General features: G+C 47.1%; 1 protein-coding gene across 2 annotated transcripts; it reads right to left on the bottom strand.

Moving 5' to 3' along the window:
• Positions 1-3,242: 3,242 nt before the first annotated feature.
• Positions 3,243-16,341, bottom strand: Prkag3 (protein kinase AMP-activated non-catalytic subunit gamma 3). Of its 2 annotated transcripts, none has more exons than XM_070016945.1 (14): positions 15,996-16,341; positions 15,328-15,367; positions 14,425-14,580; positions 13,679-14,085; positions 12,112-12,193; positions 11,900-11,958; positions 11,769-11,814; positions 11,530-11,584; positions 11,226-11,352; positions 10,907-11,072; positions 8,857-8,894; positions 8,551-8,697; positions 8,036-8,252; positions 3,243-3,997 (listed from the first exon to the last, which is right to left on the bottom strand). In XM_070016945.1, exons 3-13 carry the CDS (start codon positions 14,576-14,578, stop codon positions 8,136-8,138), a joined length of 1,398 nt encoding a protein of 465 aa, XP_069873046.1. In that variant the 5' UTR covers positions 14,579-14,580; positions 15,328-15,367; positions 15,996-16,341; the 3' UTR covers positions 3,243-3,997; positions 8,036-8,135. The 2 variants fall into 2 exon arrangements, with proteins under 2 accessions (XP_069873046.1, XP_069873055.1); XM_070016954.1 differs by lacking the exon at positions 3,243-3,997 and adding an exon at positions 7,196-7,560.
• Between the last annotated feature and the right edge of the window lie 2,595 nt (positions 16,342-18,936).

The raw sequence follows: 18,936 nt of genomic DNA, 5'->3' as shown, positions 1-18,936 counted from the left end.
TCCATTAAAAAAAAATCAGCTTACACTAAGCAAAAGGAAAGAAATGTAAATTATCACCTGATGTGGAAGAAATAATTGTATTGTCAAAGCTCATAGAATTCACAAACTTTATAGACCATGATAATGACAAGTTGCCTTGTGAAGGTTAAAATGTGTTTATGACTTTAACTAAGTGTCACTATTCCACAATGCTGTGAAATATGTGAAATTTATGTAATCACCTAATCTCAATTTCAAAAAGGAAAAGAAAAGTTGCAGAAGGGATGGGTTAGGAGCAAAATAAATAAATAAATAAAATCCTGTCATTGTCCTGATTCAATGCATCAAGTGGCTTCCCAAGTCATAAGCCAAATCCAAGTCCTTCCCGTGGTTAATAAGACCTTCCACTCCCACTGGAAACACTCTTCCCACAGCTGAGCCTGACCTTGCATCTCTCCAAGCACATTAAACTACTTCAGTCTCAGCTTTGAGTTTACTAGCCCTTGTCCTGGCCTCACTGATTCCCCGCTTTGTACCTCTGCCTTCCAGAGCAGAGCACATCCACTTTCTGGTGGACTATCTTCCTGGCAAGTGGTGAACTTCTTGGAAGGCAAAAATCTTATCTCCTTCAGTTTGGACCCCAGTCTTACTGTCTGGCTACAAGGGGGTATTAAATAAACATTTCTTAAATAAGAAGAGACTGGAATAGCAAGAAGGGAGGGGAGCAGGAAGGACATTGAGCTTTCCATATTGCAAAGAGGAATCTAGAGGGGACTGGGCAGAATTCCTGATGATAAAGGCATGGACCTTGAGCCCATCTGAGCACAGGTTCACCTAGGAAAGCTCTTTAAAAAAGCAGTAGATGGAGGCTGGACCTAGAAGGTGTCAAGATCCCTGTGACAAAGTCAAGCCAGAGCAACTGTTATCTTCTCCACTGTGCTGTTCCTCTAAAACCAGTAGGCCCAGCTCGCTGTAGCCACGGGAACCCTCAGTGCTGGTGCTTGGGTGGGGGGACAGCTGTGTCATGTGACTTGGGATGTGACTTTTGTAGCAGCCATGCAGGACAGTGTCAGTGTTCATGATCCACAAGCTCTGTTAATGAATATGGAAGTCTAATCTCAAACACAATCCATGAAGGTACAGCCATAGTGGAAAATAACAGGAGGCTCCTCAAAATATCAAAAACAGCTGGGCACTGGTGGCTCACGCCTGTAATCCTAGCTACTCAGTTTGATGAGACTGGAGATTGAAATTCAAAGCCAGCCCAGGCAGTAAAATCCATGAGACTCATCTCCAATTAGCCACCAGAAAACCGGAAGTGGTGCTGTGGCTCAAGTGGTAGAGTGTTTGCCTTGAACTGGAAAGCTCAAGGACAGCGCCTAGGCCCAGAATTCAAGCCCCATAACTGACAAAAAAAGTCAAGAAGAACTACTATATGAGCTAAAATTCCAGAATGTATACCCCAAATACATACTAGTTATATAATAAAAATAAAATAAAATCTGGACTCATGTTTATTTGCCACACTATTAACAATTGCCAAAGTATGACATCAATCTAAGTTTCCATCAAAAGAAGAATAAAGAAAATGTACATGGATTCAATTCAGCGTTTATAAGGAAGTATGTCTTATCATTGGTGAAATGTGAAATAAGCCAGCCCCATGCAGTAAGACAAACATACCATGGTCCTATGGCTGATGATCTTAGAGACTGGGAGTACAACGGAGATTACCAGAGATTGGAGAAGGGATGAAATGATTGGGGAGATACTTGTCAAAGGCCACAGAAATTCAGACAGGAACAAGAAGTTCGAGAGATCTATTATATAGTTAATCACAACATAAATTGTCAAGGGATTCAATTTCAAGTGTTCTCATCACACACAGAGAAATGATAAGCCGCTGATACCAGTGGCTCACGCCTGTAATCCTAGCTACTCAGGAGGCTGAAATCTGAGGATCGTGGTTTGAAGCTACCCAGGCAGGAAAGTCTGTGAGACATTTATCTCCAATAAACTTCTCAGAAAAAGCCTATAGCGGTGCTGTGGCTCAAGTAGCATAGTGCTAGCTTTGAGTAAAGGAAGTTCAGGGAGAGTGCCCAGGCCTTGAGTTCTAACCCCAGGACCAGCAAAAAAATAAAAGAAAGAAAGAAAGAAAGAAAGAGATAAGCCTGCTTACATTAGATAGCTTGATTTAGCCATTGTGCCATAGATACATATATCAAAATATGTTGAGGGCTGGGAATGTGGCTTAGTGGTAGAGTGCTTGCCTAGCATGTATGAAGCCTTAGGTTCCATTCCTCAGTACCACATAAACAAAAGAGCTAGGATTGATGCTGTGGCTCAAGTGGTAGAGTTCTAGCCTTGAGCAAAAGAAGCTCAGTGCCCAGACCCTGAGTTCAAGCCCCAGGATTGGAAAAAAAAATTAGTGGTACATAGTGGTACATGCCTGTAAATCTGGTACTCAAGAGATTGAAGACCTCGTCTCAAAAACAGAGTTGTATACCATAGATACATATAATTTTGTCAATTAAAATATTTAGAATATAAGTTCATGTTCACAAAACCCCATGAAGATTGTGGATATTAATACAGTGGAATATTATTCCACTATACAAAAAAAAGGAACGAAATACTGATTCATGCTACATTGTATAAAAATGTTGAAAACACTATGCTAAGAGAAAGAAGCCAGACACAAAAGATGACATATTGTGTGGGTCTATCATGTAAAATGTCCCAAGAATAAAAAAAAATCTATATACAGAAAGTAGATTAGTAGTGGGTTAACATATCATGCCAGGAGTGTGTCATGGAGCAAAGCTACCCACTCACCTTAAGGTAGCCATGGGGGGTAGGAGGGGGAGAGAAAAGGTGGCTTTCACTTCATTATTGGTAGTACCAGGGTTTGAACTCAGAGCCTGCTAGACAGGTGCTCTACCTCTTGAGCCATACACTGAACCTTAGGTTCCACCTCTTAAGGTTTTGTCTTTTCCCAATAGCATCAAGTTGGGAATTAGGCCTTTAACATATGGGCCTTTAGCGAACATTCCAGATGCAAGTACGCTGTAGCAAGACCAAAACACAAGCTATAAGAACTGAGGAGTTCCCCTCTGTACAGTATGTTCACAAAAAAATAATAAAATAAAATTAAATTAAAAAAAGAAATTAATCTGAAAACATAATGACATACCTATATCACAAAATATTGACAAAATGATCCAATAGCATGCAGAAATTTTTTCACTTATATTTATCTCATTCTCTTCTAAAAATTATTTAGTGTATACTTAGAATACAAATAACATTTCAATCTATACATTTAATTTACAATGTTCAGATATACAATGTATTATGTCTGGGTGTTAAATAAACTTTTTTTGGTAAAAAAAAAAAAAAAAGAACTGAGGAGTTAATGACATAAAGGTGATATCTTGGCCACAGAGAGTGCTACAGAAAGCCCACAGCTACAGCACTGGAGGAAATGAATCAGACTCCCCTGCTCAAGTGGGAAAAACAAAATTCCAACAAGGTCAAAGAGGTTTTCTCTATAGAGTATATTTGAAGTATATAATTTCAAGTACATACAAAGATACTTGAAGTATTTTTAACTTATGAAAGGTTTTTTATTGATATACAGTAAACCTACAGAAAAAAATGTTCCTACCATAAGCGTGCAGGAAATTTTTTTTGCTTATCTTGGAACTGAAAGTGTCCTCTGTGTTTATATTTCATCAAAGTGTCTGGATGAGATATCTTTAATGTAGACAAGAAAATCCCTTTCTTTGACAGTGATTCATTAAACACACTTAAAAGCTACAGACAGGGTGGGTGGGATGTCATAGGCAGATTCTTTCCCTTGAGCTTTCTCTGTGCAGTGAGAAGCAGTAGCTCTGGTTTGAAGGTTGGCACAAAACCCATCATTGGCTGGACAGGAGGTCTGAGGGTCTCAGGGTCCCCAAGAGTCACTACAAAGAGATGTCCCAGTGAAGTTCCCTGGTGGCCACTTGACATTCTCCTATAAAGAAAAGCAATGCTGAGTTCTAAGGATTGTGACTTGAAGCCAGCTAGGCAGGAAAATCAGTGAGATTCTTTACCTTCAATTAATCAGCAAAAAAACCAGAAGTTGAGGTGTAGCTCAAGTGGTAGAATGCCAGTGTTGATGAAAAAGAGCCAAGAAAGGGTAAGAGGCCCTGAGTTCAAATTATCTATGGTATCCCCAAACTGAGCATTGCTCTTATTGCAGTGCATTTTTAATTGTTAAGCACTTCAGAACCATGATTACTTATGACCGGTCCCTCTCCCGGAGCTGTCACCAATGGGCAGTGACTGCGCATGCTGAAGTAGAACACTGATTTCTTACATGCATGTTTTGTCTAAAGACTCAAGGGGATAGAATCTCAGTTATGTGCTTCTATGCTTTGTATTGATAATAAAAATGATTAAACAGATGAAACCTTTTCTTCTGGTGGACAACCTGTGTGAACCACAAAAAGAAAAGAAAAAGAAAAGCCAGTGGCAGGTGTAGGGTAATTGCAGAAAGACGGGCAATGGTTCTGCATGGCAGCTATATCTTTACCTGAAAAGAATACAAACAATGGTACTCCTAGTCCAGCGAATTGGAATTTGTTGGCCAAATTAGGGTCCATCTATATGTTTTCAGTCATAGGACTTGAACTTGGGGCCTAGGTGCTGTCCCTGAGCTGTTTTTGTGAGCTAGTGCTCTTTGAATAACAGTGCCATTCTGGTTTTCTGGTGATTAATTGGAGGTTAGTCTCACAGCCTTTCTGCCTGGGCTATTTTTGAACCATGATCCTCAGATCTCAGCCTCTTGAGTAGCTAGGATTGCTAGTATGAGCCTCAGCACTTGGCTTAGGGTCCATATTTATTTTTTAGTAAAATTTTTAAGAAAACAGCTTTCCTTTTCTTAAAATAATTAAGCAAGAGTTTTGCTGTCTACAAGCTCCTGTTCTATGGAATTCTTCTGAATGCATTTTAATTAGATACTAGGTGATAATTTATAATTCCAGTTTGAATATGCATGTCACGTGAAAACACTAGCAATTGTCATCATGGAATGGATGTTTGGAAGAGCTGTGAGAATGCTAGTTAATTATATGCGTTGCACAATCGGTCACTGCTCTTAGTCTTTTTAAGTACTTGAGTAACTAGACTTAATCATCAGACAGATAATTTTACTATTAGCCCAGTCTCATGTGTCCATCTGTGTTAGCAATCCTAAGTCTCCAGTTTTGACAGAAATTAAATATAGTTGCCCAGATTCCACTCCAAATCTCATGAGAATTGCCAGGAATGAGTCCCCTGGGACTTTGTATTTCTCAGTGTTTCCTTGATGATCCTGAAGCACATCCAGAGTTGAGAGAAAAGAGACTGAAAAGCAAAGGAGTCCAAAGGGAGCTACAGGTGTGGAGACAATGTTAAACCAACCCACAGGCAGAGTGAAGGGACAGAGGGTAGCAGGCACACAACATACTTCTTTTATTCTAAGTCAGAGTAGAGGCACCTGTGTCCCCTATGGGATGGGATGTCCCCCTATCTTTTTGGGGGGACTGGGGGAGGGTGCAACCATTAGAGTTTCAAGGGCTGGGCCAGCAGCTGAACTCTGGGCCTGTTCAGAGGTGGAAACAGAGGCAGTGAGGCAGAGTGGACCCTCATAGAAGGACCCAAGGTGGACATCTGCTGGGTCCTCAGGGTGGTGGGCCCAGGAAAGTTCAAGGGGAGTCAGAGGGATCAAATACCTTTCTCCACCTTACAGTTAGAGCTGAAGGTCTCTCCTTAAAGGCACAACCTCAAACAACTAACCTCCTACACATTCCTGGAGCCAGCCATAGGGGTAGCTGCCTGCCCCAGCCTCTACAAGAACATTGCTTTAGAGATTGATCCTTCTTTTTTTTTTTTTTTTTTTTTTTTGCCCAGACCCATCTCTTCTTCCCACTTGAGCCCAAGACTCTAGACCTTCCTGAATAGGGCTGAGAAGAGCTACTAACTCTTGGATTTTGGCGAAGTGTCTCGATCATGTGCAGAAGCCCCCACTCTATAGCTCTGGGGGGGCTGAGGTGTCAGGGGGAGGGATCACAGTTTAGAAATATCTACCTAATCTTCCTGCACTGGATGGCTGGACCTGGAGCACCCATGTGCATAGGAAAGAGGACAGCAGAAGCTGAGACTTGGCTTTATATTGTCAGAAGCCTGATTCTCAATGTGGGTGGCAGGAATTCAGGACACAGGGTGGATTTGGGAGAACATATGATGAGTTCTGTAAAGACTGGTAAAGATTCCATAGGCTGGGGTAGGTTGGGAGGACAAAGAAACTATAGAAGAGCCCTGGGCTGTTTCTGGATTGAGCCTGAAGAAAGCAATAAGACATAGAGTAGAATATGCTGTTTTTCTCAGAAGATGGCTCTAAAATAGCCTTGTAGAGCTTCCTAAAGCCCAGAGGGATCAAATTCAGGAGTTTGGATGTCTTGAATGCCCAACTGCAGGCAGCCTTAGAGAGGCTTTGCAAGTGGGGAAGTACAAGGCAGTGACTGTGTACACCAATGACCAACCAATACCCAGATGGACGAGGGATGTTTTGACAGGTGCTGGCCATGGATAGGTGCTGCTATTTAAAGCCTCCTCTGCTCATTAAGCTCTAGAAAAAGGTAAAGAAGAGCCCCCTCTGCCCCCTCCACCCGCCTCCAAGTTGACTGAGGTTAATTTCTACCACCTGATGAAATGAGGTTCCTAAGAGAAATTACATTCAGCATTGCAAAGCTTAAAAGTCATGTTTCTTGCAGATAAGAGTGTAGACTGCGTACTACCTGTTGTATAAGTGATTAATAAATATCTTCTTTTGGGTTTTGTTATAAATAAAAGATGGTTTAAAAATTCAATGGAAGAACAGTCTGTGTTCAACAAAAGCAATGTCACTTGCAGTGTTTGTCACTCGCAGAATTTCCTTCAAGTCTTTGAATTCAGAAAGTACAGGGATTTGCCCACCTGGCTATAGCATTTTGAATGGAACCTATAAAATCCAAGTTCGTGGCTTGTTCCTTCGATTGCTTGGTCTCAGGAATCCAAATACAAGGCCATTCTTCCCTGGGAACTGAGAACTGTTTTCTGGATAATGATGGAGAACCTCACTCCAACATGCAGCTCTAGAACTAAGAGCTGCTCCCCAGTGACCCCACCCCCACCCCTGGCAGGCCTGAAATGAAATGCAGGGTAGGTAAGAGGGAAGTGGTCAAGTTGTAGGAGAACCACCAAAATGGTTCTTCTAGGGTTCCCAGGAGTTTGAAGCAAGACCTGTGCCTGGTTCAGAAGCCAAGGGAGCCAGAGCATTTTATCATGTCAAACCCACAGCTGTGTGCTCACTGTCCCACTGCAGTAAGTCCCCACCCACGGAAGGGGGAAAGGAATACGAGTGGGTGTAGAGCGTAGGTAGCCCTGGGTTAATCCCAGTGTGTTCAGGGACCTCCAGACTTGACTCTGCTGTTCCTAATGTCGTCATTCTGGGACGCAAGGGCTTCTGGGAGTATAGGAAGAGCAAGGATAATCAAGGGGGGAGGCTGGAGAAGCCTGTGAGAAAAAGAGAGCAGACAGTGACTGACTACACAGGGAGAGAGCGCTGCCTGCTCAGCTGACAAGTCTTGCCACTCACTGCCAACTAGCGGGAACTTGTGCCTCCTCTTTTGGTAAACTCCCATGAAATATGCTACCAGGAAAGTCTGTGATCATGTCAGATTCACTGAGGATGAAAATGCCGTTCAAGCAAGGGTTATTAGCTTGCTTTCTTCTAATGTAACTCCCCACAGGTGGAAATTGAAGAAGGAGATAGCAATTAAATCTCAGAGTGCCATAAGCTGGGCCCCCCTCTCCTAGGATGGCCTCTGTGAACAGCTGAAACTGAGACAACGTGGAAGCCTCAAACTTCCAGGTTCCATGGCAGCTCAGCTTTGAACAAGGCCACTTCCCTCCTCAAGGTAGCTCAATCTGAGATCTAGGAGCCCAGGAAGACCAAGGAGCTGGCCCAATAACCAAAGGTGGAGCCTACCTGAACCAGAACTGAATCAGCCAACGAGGGTGGAAGATGAAGGCCGAGTCCCTTGGCTCCCTTCATCGGGTTCTGGGTGTGGAAGGTGGCCTGGGAGTTTTCAGGCACTGAGGGCGTCGATGCCAGCGGGGCTGAGCACCAGCGCCTGAAGAATGTCGGAGAGGGAGATCACACCTAGGAGATGCTGGGTCTCGTCCACTAGCACCAGCCGATGCACCTGTGGACCCACAATGGTCAGTGATGGTAAGAGCCTCGTGGCTACAGCTCCAAGCAACAGGGGAAAGTTTGACATAGCTGGAGGAATGTGAAGACATCTCCTGGAAACCAGGAGACTATGGCTTTGACCACTCAGCTGGCTGTAGCCCTCACAGACAGCACCAGTTGCATACCAAGAAGATGCTACAAGTTGGCTACAATGTGGGAGGACAGGCCAGACGCCCCCATTACAGGGGTAGCTGGAGCTATGCATGGAAGAATGAGCCAGGTGTGTTGGGAGCATGCCTGCATCTGGGCACCTGCTCTCGGGCAATCCTGTCGATGACGTCCCCCAGGCTCTCATGGGGCTGGCAGGAGAGGACCCCCTCCAGACACAGTGTCCTCTGCCGTAGTGCTTCTCCCACACTCATGTCTAGATGGTTGTAGGTTTGCTGGGCAGCCAGGTGCTAGAGTAGGGAGAGAAGGTGACATCTGAGTCTCTCTGTCACTCAAGCCACAGCCTCACAGATAACACGCTCTACATATTTGTAAATGTGTCCACAGAAACTCCCCACCAGCCCTCTCTGCCCAGCCTCCCTGCACACCTCCAGTCCCCAGACACTTACAATCACATCAAAGCGGGAGTAGAGGCCCACCACCTGACCTGCAGGGGGAGGGAGGAGAAAGACAGGGCAGAGACCCAGTCAGAAGCAGGAGGCTGTGCAGGAGATTAGGGCAGCCTACTGGAATGAGCTTGCTGAAATCTCCCTTCCCAGACTACCATTTTGTAATGGGGTATCAGGGTGATTGCTCATGCTAAGTCTGGCCAACTTGGCATGCTAGAGAGTGAGACATCTGACCTCAGGAATCTTGATGAGATGCAATATGAGGGCCTTAACAATGAACTCTGCTAGCCTAGAATGTAGAGTCTCAACTTATCAAGTCTAGATCTCAGTTCTTATTCACAAAAAACAGGAAGAGAGGAACAAGGTGAGGCCACCTCTAGAAAACAAACAGAGGAATTTAAAGGTGAGGTATTACATAGAGATCCAGGGTTTGTGAGTGACCTGCTTTATGATAATAAAGGAATAAGGGAACTGTTGGAGATTGAGCAGACTCAGGGACAAAAGATAGAAATGCAAAATATGGATTTAAATTGGATCTGGTTTAAGCAAATGAATTGTTTGTTTAATTATTTATAGAAAACTGCTTGTTTTAATTTTTTTTTGTCAGTCATTGGCACTGAACTCTCTGCCTGGGCGCTGTCCCTCAGCTCTTCAGCTCAAGGCTAGCACTCTGCCACTTGAGCTACAGCACCACTTCCCACTTTTTTCTGCTTATGTGGTGCTGAGGAATCGAACCCAGGGCCTCATGCATGTGAGGCAAGAACTCTACCACTGAGCCAACTTCCCAGCCCTTATTATTTTTATTGTTATTAAAAAGGTGATGTACAGAGGGGTTACTGTTTCAATAGTCAGGTAATAAGTACATTTCTCTCTCTCTCTCTCTCTCTCTCTCTCTCTCTCTCTCTCTCTCTCTCTCTCTCTCTCTCTCTTTGTCAGTTACGAGGCTTGACCTCACAGCCTAGGACCACAGCCTGGGCGCTGAGCTCTTTGCTCAAGACTAGTGCTCTATCAATTTGAGCCACAGTGCCACTTCTGGTGGTTAATTGGAGATAAAAGTCTCTCGGACTTTTCTGCCTGGCCTGGCTTTGAACCGTGATTCTCAGATCTCGGCCTCCTGAGGAGCTAGGATGACAGGCGTGGGCCACTGGCACCTGGCTTAAAAGCATTTCTTGATATCTCACCTCATTACAGTGAATGTAACTTTGATTTCCCACCCCAGCCCCCCATTCTAAGGATTAAACCCAGGCTCCTATACATGCTAGGTAAGTACTCTACCACCAAGCTACAATTGCCAGCCCCTATCTTTGAAATATATTCTATAGCCTAACCAAAGAAATGTTTTCCCACCTTGCTGAATCTTTCCAGAGCAGGAAATTGAGGCCTGGCTGAGAGCCTAGGATCACATGGCCCACTTAGGTTGAACTAAAACATAAAACTTGGTCTGCTGTTTCCTCCTCTTACTAGGCTCATTTTATTTGCACATAATCTTATAATTCCTCCTATGAAATCAGAAAGCTAGAAGGCATTAAGATTTCTATTTCACCAGGGTGCTAATGCCTGCCCTTTCTTCCCTCCTCAGGTCTAAGATGTTCTCATCCTTTCAGTTAAAATACCACTTCTAGATCTGAGGTTTATTATTCTATGCCAGCCTAGGGAGAACAATCTGTGAGACTCTTATCTCCAATTAAAGCTGTGGCTCAAGTGGTAGAGCCACCAGCCTTGGGTGAAAAAGCTAAAAGACAGCACCCAGGCCCTAAATTCAAGCCCTAGTACTCATGTGTGCATGTATGTGCGCACGTGTGTGCGCGCGCACGTGCGCGCGCACATACACACACACACAGATTCCTGTTTCACAGATGAAGACACTGAGGCACAGAGAGGCTAAGTAACTGGTCCAAGGCTCAAAGAAGGCAGGGACTTCTAACACCTTCCACCCTGGTCCTCCAAGATAATACTACACAAATTCTGCCCCATGCACCCTGCCCACGTCCTTTCACCAGATCCTCCTCCCCCCATCCTGGCCAAAGCCTCTTGCCCTAGATGTGGGTACCAGATTCATTGACCACTGGTAACGCAGACACGCGGCGATCTACAAAGATATCCAGTGCAGTCAGGACAGGCGCCGTCTCCAGAACCATAGCCAAATTTCGGAATGTGCCGATGCCCAGATCTTGAATGGTGCGGCAGAGGAAGGAGGGCCTGGGCAGCAGGGCGCCCTGGTTGGGATGGGGTCAGGGTGGTGGTCAGAGGTCAAGCCGTCCTCAAGGGCTCCAAGTTTCTTCCTCCCCCCATCCCTAGGCTGAAATAAAATCCTTCTGGACGTCTCCATGCTCCCATTCCCCCCCTCAGGACCTGCACCCTGGGCTCACAAAGATGTGCAGGAACTTGAGCAGCCGCTTGTGTGTGAGGATATAAAGCACCGTGCCTGAGACAGGATCCAGGACGGGCAGGCGGTGGATTCGATTCTTGATGAGGGCATAGACAGCTTCAAACAGGCTGAGGAGGTAGAAGCAGTGAGCTTCCAAGCCATGGAAGGGGAGACACCCTCCATCCCAGCCTCCTGGACACCAAGGTTGCCTCTGCTTCCCCAGATGATGAAAGAGGTCAGGGCTGAGTGGGGTAGGAGAAGGAGGTCAGGGCGAGAGACTCGGGTGGACAGTTGGCAATGCTTACCTGTCATTGGGAGAGATGGAGACCAGAGGCTTGAAGCAGCCTTGGAGATAGATCTCTGCAGAAGAAGCCAGTGTCAGGCCACAGGAACTGACTGTCTTGCAAGTAGTCTAGCTGCTCCCCCTTCCACAAGTACCTGGAGTTCCCTATTGCCTACCGCTCCTCAGAAAATCATCACCACACATGCTCAGCCTCAGGCACCAGGCCCCACACTCAGCCCCACAGCCTCTCTCCCCACTCACCCCTCCAGGTCTCAATCTTATGTTCTTCGATCTCATAGATCTGGACCTAGAGGCATGGGCAAAAAACTGGCAGTCAGATGTGGGTCCTGCAGGTACCATACCTCAGCCTCACCTGGGTATCTAGGACTCACCAGGGGGGATCTGTAGTAACGGTGCAACACCAGGATGAAGTCTGTGATGGTGAGCATCCCTGTGGAATGGAAGAAGACAGTGGGAAAAGGTCATCCTGTAGCCTTTGGGAGCAAGGCAGGTCAACAGCCCTGCCCTTCTCATTTCCTTGCATTATATGAGGTCAGCCCCCTTGCCGTTCCCCACCCACTCCCACCTCCTAGTTTCTCCTCACCCACAAAGCTCTGCTTCTTGCTGTCCCACAGAGGGGCAGCCCGCACACCATTGGCCACCAGAGCAAAGAAGGCCTTCTTGATCTGAAGACAGGAAAGAGGAGCAAAGGGTGAGTCCATGCGACCCTCATCCTCCTCTCTCATTGCCTACAGTGAGCATTCTCTGTTGGTCTGCTGATCCCACCCAGGTCCTCCCATGGAACCTTCTCCCAGGTCCTCCCGGACAGGAGCCTGCTTGTTTTTCCCAGGTCACGGCACACAATCACCATTGGGTGTTTTTGCTACACAGCTCAAGCTACTTGTGGTCAGGGGCACTGAGAGAGCCCATGAACCACCAAACCACGAGGAACTCTAATTCAGTGAGCTTATGCAGAGGTCTTGTGGATGTGGACTCAATATAAACTTTGCGGGCTGGGAATGTGGCTCAGTGGTAGAGTGCTTGCCTAGCATGCATGAAGCCCTGGGTTTGATTCCTCAGTACCACATACACAGAAAAAGCCAGAAGTGGTGCTGTGGGTTAAAGGGTAGAGTAATAGCCCTGAGCAAAAGAAGCTCAGAGACAGTGCCCAGGCCCAGAGTTCAAGCCCCAGGACTGGCTAAAAAAAAAAGAAAAAAACTTTGCTAATCCAAATACTAGAGGCACAATTATTTACATCATGTTTGCCTCGCTAAATACATGATTTTCCTTTAAATAAATTGTAAATATTTTCAGCTTTTTGTTGTTGGTGGTGGTTGTGGGGCTTGAACTCTGGGCCTGGGCACTGTCATTCACCTCTTCAGCTCAAGGTGAGCGTTCTACCACTTGAGCTACAGTGCCACTTCCGTTTTTCTGGTGGTTTGTTGGAGATAAGAGTCTCATGAGTGGGGCTGGGAAGGTGGCTCAGTGGTAGAGTGCTTGCCTTGCATGCATGAGGTGCTGGGTTCAATTCCTCAGCACCACATAAGCAGAAAAAGCCAGAAGTGGAACCATGGCTCAAGTGATAGAGCACTGGCCTTGAGCTGAAGAGCTCAGAGACAGTGCCCAGGCCCAGAGTTCAGGCCCCACGACTGACTCCCCCCCAAATAAATAAATAAATAAATAAATAAATAAATAAATAAATAAATAAATAAAATGAAGACAAAACAATAGAACTATAATAGAACTAAGGTGTCTAGTTGCCTCATGCAATGGATGAGGTGATTCTGGATGAGGTGTTCTCGGTAACTCTGCAACGTCTTACACATATTTGGCAGTTCCCAAGGCTCTCTCTTTATAGTGAGTTGTCCCAAGACTCCTCTGAAACCAAAAGCAAGCAAGTATTCTGATCCCTCTTTCAGAGATAATAGAGGTAAGGTAATGAATGATCTAAGGTTTGTAGACATTAAGCTGCAAGGCTCTGAGGACAATTAGGGGATGTTCACAGAAAATACAAGTCCTCCCTCTCCCCACTGCTCTCCAAGGTTCTAGGGAATCCTTGAAGGGAACTTGTAGAGAGACATGGCTTAACAGCAGCCTAGCGGGCATGGCTGCTGACTGCAGAACTGTAAGGATGAGGACTGAGTTCAGGGGAGACAGAGCCAGGGCCTCACCTCCAGTGTGGTGTCAAAGATGACCAGCTTGGAGCTGGTGGCCATGGCATCATAGCAGGTGTGCTCCTGCATGAAGTGCATGTAGACCTGGGCCCCAGGCTTCTGCAGCTCATCATCCCAGCCCAGGCTGAGAAGTGGAGCCTGTGGGGATGGGCACGGGGCAGGCCTGTCCTCCCCCAGGCTTTCCAGCTCGTAGTCCCAGGCTTCTGTGGCTGGGAACTCTATGTCCAGCTCCACATCCCCGGAACTGGAACCTGTAGCAGAGACTGCAGAGTCAGGCTGAAGGAGGTCCCATCCTGTGGGTGGGGTCTCCAGCTCCGCCAAGGGAGCGGCATGGGCCAAGGGTGTGGTCTTGGGGAACGTGGCTTCCAGCCTGGTGGACTCAGCAGCTGGCCTGCACTGGGCACCTGTTGCAGGGAGGAGGGAGAGAGGACAGTAACTCCATCTTCCAGGACACTTCCTCATGTGCTGGCTCAGTATCTCACCACAGCCCTCGGGAAGCCTCGATGCTGTGGCCTCGTTTACGAAAGAGGAGTCAGTATTCACAGCAGATAAAAGCTCTGTGCCATCTTTCTGAGTTGGCCACACGGTGCTACTGGTTCTGTGGACCAGTGGTTCCCTCCCTTGTGGGGAGACTGAGGCCATAGGTTAAAGGTTGGATCCAATTCTGTGTTATGAGCCCCGGGTAAAGCTCTGGAATTTCCCACTACCTTCTTGTACCTCCCCAGAAATGACCTTGGCCTCACCTTCCCCCAAACCTGGTGGCTCCCCTTCTTCCACAGCCTCCTGCCTCATCCATCTCAATGCTTTGCCTCCCCTCTTGCCGCAGATTCTTTCTGAGCTGGTAGTCATGGTAGGTGATAACCAGGAGGCGCTGTCTTCTTGCTCTAGGAAGCTCATCTCTGAAACAGGGAAGTGGGCCTATTTGTTTAATAGGGGAATAGTGCAAAAATAAATCAACTTCAAATTAAGGGCTGGTAGCTCATGCCTGTAATCCCAGATACTCAAGAGGCTGAGAGCTGAAGATTGAGGTTCAAAACCAGTCTGAGCAGCAAAGTCCATGAGACTCTTATATCCAACTGACCACTAAAAAGCTAGAAGTGGAACAGTGGCTCAAGGGACAGAATTTAGTTCAAGCCCCAACACACACACGCACACACACACACACACACACACACACACACACACACACATAATGTCTACTTCAATGTGATAAATATTTATGGATATCTATTTATAAATACTTTTAATTTATAAATATATTTGTGAACTTGCAAAAGGACATTTTCTCCAACATATTTCTCATTCCATACTCATAGCAGCCTTATAAGGGAGGCATTATTTTCTTCCTAGTTCTAGTAAAGGACCAGAAATTCAGAGAGGTTAAACAATTTGCTGGAAATCACACAGCTAGAAAGTGGGAAAGTTTGGGACTCAGATCCAGGTCTTTAGCAAAGAGGAACAAGGAAGTGAAGGACATACCGGGGAAAGGGGAAAGAAGGAAGGAGACAGAGAGAAGAGAAAGGACTTTCTGGCAAAAATCAGGTGTGGAGGGGAGAGAGGCGGAGAGACTAGAAGTCCCAGAAAGGTGGGGAGAAAGGAGCAATGGGAGAAGAGGCTAGGCCCAGAGGAAGGAACAGTCCACTTACCTGGGTGCTCAGGACCCCCAAGGCTGCTCCAGGATGGGGTCTGTGGGGAGAAGAAAGTCTGAAGGGCGCAGTGGAGGCTTCCATTCCCAAAGTCCAGAGGGTCCCCTTCTTATGGTACACATGCATCCCCTGACCCCCTTACACGTACACACAAACACGCACATATACAAACACACACAAAATAAACCCTCAACAAGGCACAGAGACACATATCCAAGTGCTCCAAAACACACACAGCACCACAGACACAGCACACACACACACACACACACACACACACAGATGCCTATAAGCTCATATACTCAGAGGAAAGGCTGATCACACACACACACACACACACACACACACACACACACACACACACACACACACACACACTACAGTGCTGGATCGTGGGGCCCAGTTGCCCCAGTGCAGGCCTCCTGAGACCCCCATACCCTGTGCAGTGCGTGCTCCAGCTCAGGCTCCATGGGGCCAGCTCCAACCAGGGAGCAAAGTGCGCAGCGACAGGCGGCCGGCCCTGGGCAGCACTATTCTGGGCCGGTCCCTGGCGCCCAGCCCTCTCGGATCGGGTTTGCTTTCATTGGGTGTCACAGCTCAGGGGGGTGGGGGGGTCCCTGTGCAGCTGCCCCTCTTGGCAGGCGACTGGGAAGGGAATGGGGGTGCACCTGGGGATCCTGAGGCCTGGTCCCTGTGGGTCTCTGAGGTCACCCCAGCGTCGGGGAGGAGGCTCGGGGGCATCGTGGGGGCGCAGGGCGAGCGGAGATGCTCGGATTTCTTTGTCCCGCGCTCAAAGCAGGGACGGCGGGGAGACGCACGCTTCCGTGGAGGGACGAGTTGAAGAAATTAGAAATGATGAGGTTCGTCCACCTGGAGTCTGGGGATGCGGCCGTGGGGTGGCGGGTGCTTCCAGAAGAATAAACGAGAGTGTCCAACATGTCCCCATTGGCGTCCGGGAGCCTGCCCCTCTCCCAGGTGGAGGAGATGAAGAAGTGCGAGGTTCAGATGCACTGTCCTCCCCACAGGGAGAGACACCTGCTTCTCCCTCGGCTGGGGAGACGTCTGCGCGCGCGGGAGCCCCAGCCCCCATGCCCCGGCGCACCGCCCTGCATTCCCTGTGCCCATGGGACCCCAGCCTGCCCCTGGCGGCTACACACCGCCTTCCTTGGCATTCCTGGGGCCTGAGTCAGAGTCCAAATGGGGAATGCAGACCCAGCTGCTCTGGCTCCTCGCTGCTGCCCCTCCCTTCCTCTCCTACCAGCTTCTTCCATCCCAGGCCCCCCGGGACCCTAGGGTGGCCACTCCGGAATGGATCACAAAGACTTCTTGCCGGAAATCATTGAACGCATTTCCTTTCCTCCCACCAAGTACCAGTGCTGCTTATGGGGAGGCTGGAGGAGAACAGAGGGGAAAAGAGACTTGGCTTTTTCTTTTAAATTTTTACTTCTGAGATGAGGACTCAAACTGACGCTTTCCCTCAATGGATAGCATGCTACCAACTGAGCCAGGCCTCCAGAGACTTCACTTTCTCTTGTGTGCCTTGAATAGTACAGAAATCCCTGTACTACCCAGTACTGCCCAGTAATGGAACTTCCAAGGCACAGCTAATGGACACTTGGGACAGCAGTAAGACGATCAGCATCCCACCTACCTCCAGCATCACAGATGACAGATCTAGCCTATATTTTGCTGAAATACAACGACAGCCCACAGCTTACCAGCATGCAATATTTTCTTTGCTGTCTGTCATTCAGTCTCCAAGCCAATGGCACACACTTCAGGCTTTTAAGCACCACAAATATCAAATTCTGCATTAGTTAGGAAATATGTTTGGTTGTGGTAATGAAAACCCAAGCTAGTGCTGATGGCTCACACTTGTAATCCTAGCTACTCAAGAGGCTGAGATCTGAGAATTGCCAGCTCAGGCAGGGATGTTTGTGAGACTTTTTATTTTCAACTCATTACCAAAAGCTGGAAGTGGAGCTATGGCTTAAGTGGTAGAGTGCCAGCCTTGAGAGAAAAAGCTAAGAGACAGTGCCCAGACCCCGAGTTCAAGCCCACGCAAAAACAAAACGAAACAAACATAAACAAGGAAATTTTTTTCCTCTATAATAGAAGATAGTGTAGACAGTGTAAAGCTAGTGAATGATTCTGAAACTCTTTGGAGTATCGTGTAGGGAGCCGAGGCGAGACTCCGCCCACTCCCTTGCAGTTTTGAGGATTACCACTCCAGACGGTGCTTGGCGGGACGCCTGGGCTGTGCGCGTGCGCGAGCCCGGTAGTGTCCCCAGCCAATCCCATGACACCTGGTGACGGTAAAAGGCAGGCGACCAACAATAGAAAAGACCCGTGTTCGAATTCCCTATATAAGCGGCTGTATTTCGGGTGCACGCTCTCTCGCGCCCAAGCTCTCCTACAACTAAAAGGCTCTCCAATAAAGCGTGATCTGAGAAGACTCCTGGAGTGGTGGTCGTTTTTCCTCGCTGGTCGAGTAGGCGGTCACTACAGTAGTGTGTGTGTGTGTGTGTGTGTGTGTGTGTGTGTGTGTGTGTGTGTGTGTTCGAGCGTGTGCCCTGGGGCTTGGACTCAGGGCCTGGGCACTGTCCGTGAGTTTTTGGGCTCAAAGCTAGCACTCTACCACTTGAGTCACAGCTCCACTTCTGGATTTTTGGTGATTCATTGGAGATAAGAGTCTCATGGACTTTTCCTGTCCAGGGTGGCTTTGAACCATGATCCTGAGATCTCAGCCTCCTGACTAACTAGGGTTCCAAGCAAGAACCCCTGTGCCCAGTCCATGTATCTTCTATGTTGGGTACCAGATGGCTGCTTTAGGTCATGCCATTACATTATCATTCCAAAGAAAAGACAAAGTAGAACTCATGCCTCCTTCTCCTAACTTCTGACCTGGATGTTGCTTTCAACACTACTTCCATTGCATTGGCCAAATTGAGTCATAAGGCCTCATTCCAGTTAAAGAGGGTGAGACTCTCCATCTTTTTCTGTTGTTGTTTGAACTCAGAGCCTTGTGTTAGCTAGGCAGGCACTCTACCACTTAAGTCATGCCTCTGATTCCTTTGGTTTTTTTTTTTTTTTTTTTTTTTTTTTTTGCTTTATTTTTCAGACAGAGTTTCTAGGTTTTACCCAAGATCAGCCTCAGAACACTATCATCCTGCTTAATACCTCCTACATAGCTGGGATTACAGGCATGTACCACCAAGCCTGTCTAGGAATCTGTCTTTTATGTAACCATCCAAGTGATTTTTTTTTGTCATGGGGCTTGAACTCTGGGACTGGGCACTGTCCCTGAGTTCTTCAGCTCAAGGCAAGCGCCTGAGACACAGCACCACTTCCAGTTTTCTGAGTGGTTTATTGGAGATAAGAGTCTCAGGAACATTCCTGTCTAGGCTTTGAACTGTGATCCTCAGGTCTCAGCCTCCTCAGTAGCTAGGATTACAGAGTTGAGCCCCTAGCACCTGGCTCAAGTGATTTCTATTACTGAAAGAAAAAGAGAAAACTAGCCATTAGGGGACAAATGGGGAGGGTCTGGGCACTGTCCCTGAGCTTTTATACTCAACACAGCATTCTATCACTATGAGCCACAACTCCATT

The sequence above is a fragment of the Dipodomys merriami genome, unplaced genomic scaffold, assembly GCF_024711535.1.
Source record: "Dipodomys merriami isolate MVZ:Mamm:240054 unplaced genomic scaffold, mDipMer1.0.p SCAF_1, whole genome shotgun sequence".
NCBI lineage: Eukaryota > Metazoa > Chordata > Mammalia > Rodentia > Heteromyidae > Dipodomys > Dipodomys merriami.
This window is presented reverse-complemented; position numbering and strand designations above follow the sequence as displayed.

Bases quoted from the DNA above. Each gene is read 5' to 3' on its own strand.
- Prkag3 (XM_070016945.1), bottom strand. From the start codon at position 14,578: ATGAGCTTCCTAGAGCAAGAAGACAGCGCCTCCTGGTTATCACCTACC. The intron at 11,353-11,529 runs GTAAGCATTGCC...CTACCTCCTCAG, and splicing joins TCCATCTCTCCCAATGACAG to CCTGTTTGAAGCTGTCTATG. The intron at 8,253-8,550 runs GTGCCCAGATGC...GTGGGTCCACAG, and splicing joins ACAGGATTGCCCGAGAGCAG to GTGCATCGGCTGGTGCTAGT.